The 2,910-nt window shown below is 42.4% G+C and overlaps 1 protein-coding gene across 1 annotated transcript; it reads right to left on the reverse strand.

Annotated features, from left to right (window-relative positions):
• Positions 1 to 1,388: 1,388 nt before the first annotated feature.
• On the reverse strand, positions 1,389 to 2,326 carry LOC147901231 (ubiquitin-conjugating enzyme E2 8-like). Its single transcript, XM_087376219.1, has 2 exons — positions 2,111 to 2,326; positions 1,389 to 1,619 (listed from the first exon to the last, which is right to left on the reverse strand). The coding sequence occupies exons 1-2, from the start codon at positions 2,324 to 2,326 to the stop codon at positions 1,389 to 1,391; spliced, it is 447 nt and encodes a 148-aa protein (XP_087232345.1).
• Positions 2,327 to 2,910: the final 584 nt, after the last annotated feature.

Below are 2,910 nucleotides of genomic sequence, written 5' to 3' on the forward strand. Positions count from 1 at the left end.
TAACATATCACCATGGGGCAATTATGATAATGGAACACGTATAGAAATGAACTATATCACAACGTATGATAATGGAGCATGTATGGCAACAAGTGTACAAAAACCTGATTTAAAAAGTGATAAAAAACCATAGCGCGCACTTTATTTTATAACAGCATGTCAATGTCAATTTCTAGCCAGTATTCATATGACATGTTTCCAAATGTTACTAATAAAAACATTTTTCAAGTAGTACTCATATTTTTCAAAGTATGCCTTGCACTTCAAATTTAGATGCATAATGTCTTTTTAGCTTGTAAATAGGAAAATCTTTATTTTTCTTGTTGTAATAAAAATTAACCAGCTTTACTAAAATTAGGGAAACTTGATATAATATGGAATAATGGAGACAAAAACAAATTGCTTTTGTGTGTACATGGGCACATGACTTTTATTTTAAAGTCACAACACCAGCTAGCGCTCCATCTATTTTGTAGCTTTACAATTTGCTTCCAACGTATCCATCTACATGGAAAGATTACATCTTCTAAGAGATGAAAGGGTTGAGGGAATGGCAATATAAAGTACGGTATACAAGCTCTTGTTAAGAGATATCAAGACATTGAAGGTTGTGTGTATACGAGACTCAAGCCCATAACCTAAGCATCAAAGAGTACTAAAACCTATTGTACATCATTATTTGCCAACATTTCTAGCATTCCATGATGTGCCTTGTGGTGCACATTCATATAAATGTTGTTGCGCTGCCTTTGATAAGGCAATGGTAAACAAAGGGTTTTGAGTTTAGCTAAAGTCAATGGTAAACAAAGGGTTTTTAGTTAAAGTCATCCTTAAGGACTAGCTAGCTAAGAGCTAGCTTTATGCCCACATGATTATTTTTTGCTAGTTGCTTTTTATATTGCAAGGCATACTTATATAGTAAAAGCATGCTGTACATGTGGATGGATGCTTGTATCCATGGATTTTCTCCACCTTCTCCCTTGCCCCTTTTTCTGTTATTAGCTCTCTTGTGAGCCCTCTTCATGAAAATGCATACAAAAGTCGTGCATCAATTCAAGCACAAGCGCACGGGAGAGAGAGAGAGAGAGAGAGAGAGAGAGAGAGAGAATTTCTAAGGACAACCCTCTAAGTGTGCTGGGATTTGCATCTCAAAACTAATGTTTTTACACTAAATTACCCACAATCGTATCCATACTTGAAAAGATGGGGTGGGATTGTAGCCAGCTTTCCTCAATTTCAGTGCAGTTTTAGAGAGAGAGAGAGAGAGACAGACGTGGAAGTGACAAAACCGAAACGTTCGTTTCAGACAACAACAATCACAAACAAAGGAACTCGTCACGTCTCACCTGTTTTATGGCTCTTGTGCCTTGCTGAGCGACGTGTTCTTTTCATTTCATAGCATATCTGATCGTCCATTCTTTTGCAGTTTCTTCGTATGTAAGGCGTGCAGTCTTGTATATGTGCGCAATCTCTGGAACAAGTGGGTCGTCTGGATTTGGATCGGTGAGAAGCGAACTTATGGAAAGCAAGACTTTCGCAATCGTCAATGCTGGGCTCCAACTTCCCTTGAGTATGTCCAGGCAAATGCTGCCATTTGAGCTTATGTTGGGATGATACACCTGCTCACTTTCATCAGTTGAATGTATGGAGGAGGTCGATGTGATCCTCAGACGAGGATTGGAGTTACGGGGTATGAACGTAACGTAGAACTAAAGGTAACGAAAATTAAAACACGGAAAGCCAGCGTCATGGGAAGTTAAGATTCCAGAGGGCCTTGAGCGAAACAACGACAAGATCTCTGACATGGATCTAAAGACAGGGCTGTCCCAAAGAAATGAGCGGAATTTCTCATTCATCGGAATTTTTGTGCTGTGCATTGCAGGCTTTCTGACGAAACTCTGGAATGGTATGGAATCGGGAAAAACCAGAAGCACGTCGGAACAAGGAATCGCCTACAGGTTACAGGAATTGGCCATTTACTACCCTGCCCAACGAGTTGCTTGCCAAAGTGCAGCAGCACATTATTGGTTGTTCCATGATCAACAACCCTTTGTCGAATACGGTGCGATTATGATTGCATCGATAGAGAGGTGTCTGGGACAGTATGTACCTTTGTTTGGAACTGAACTTTGGGAGGCTTAAATGGATAATCCTGCGGGAAGGAGATCGTGACGAAGAAGAGACCACCAGAGTAGGGACTAACGGCAGGGCCCATGATCTGGGCTTGCCAGTGGAAAATGTCGTCGCCTACAGGGCCAGCGCTGCAGGATGATGGGGGATCTTTCTGCAGATCTGCGAGTTCCCGTAGGATGCGTTTGCTGGCCATAGTTATTGCATCGAAGCGAGAGGAAGACGAAACGTTGAGGTGTGTTGATAGATACGTGAAACGGCGCATGCATGCATCCATGCATTGAATTTCGCCACCTTGTCACACTACCAAAACCTCACGGAAACCGTAAGAGCCCCTCCTATTATGAAGACATTGATTCAATTGGGAGACATTTCCCAAAAATCAAGGTGGTCAGCCCCGAGCCTCCTTCATTTTTCGGAAATGCCTCCCTTGGGCATAGTTAAGATCCGAGGGACCGACCCCGATTGCAACAGGTGAAGAATCATGCGACTGCCAACTCAAGCTTTTCGAGTTCCGGAAGATTGATGCTAGCTATTCAAGCATGAGGGTGCGACTTCCAAAAAGGGAGGGTGTACGATGCGGCGGCTAGAAATAAATTCCGACCACACCAAGACCTTGACCATATGTCCTTTTGCCTTTACAATGCTTGGTAGACTTGGGGTCCCCACATGAAAATGTTGGGGTGTTCCCTCTTGAGCTAGTTGTTGTTGCAATACCAGGTAGCTAGACAATGACACGTGGAGAAGCTGTGCAATGATGAATTTCGTGGCACAAGGGAT

Source organism: Dipteris shenzhenensis, chromosome 6 (genome assembly GCF_047967505.1).
Source record: "Dipteris shenzhenensis isolate YYH24624 ecotype China chromosome 6, Dip_SZ_1.0, whole genome shotgun sequence".
Taxonomy (NCBI): domain Eukaryota; kingdom Viridiplantae; phylum Streptophyta; class Polypodiopsida; order Gleicheniales; family Dipteridaceae; genus Dipteris; species Dipteris shenzhenensis.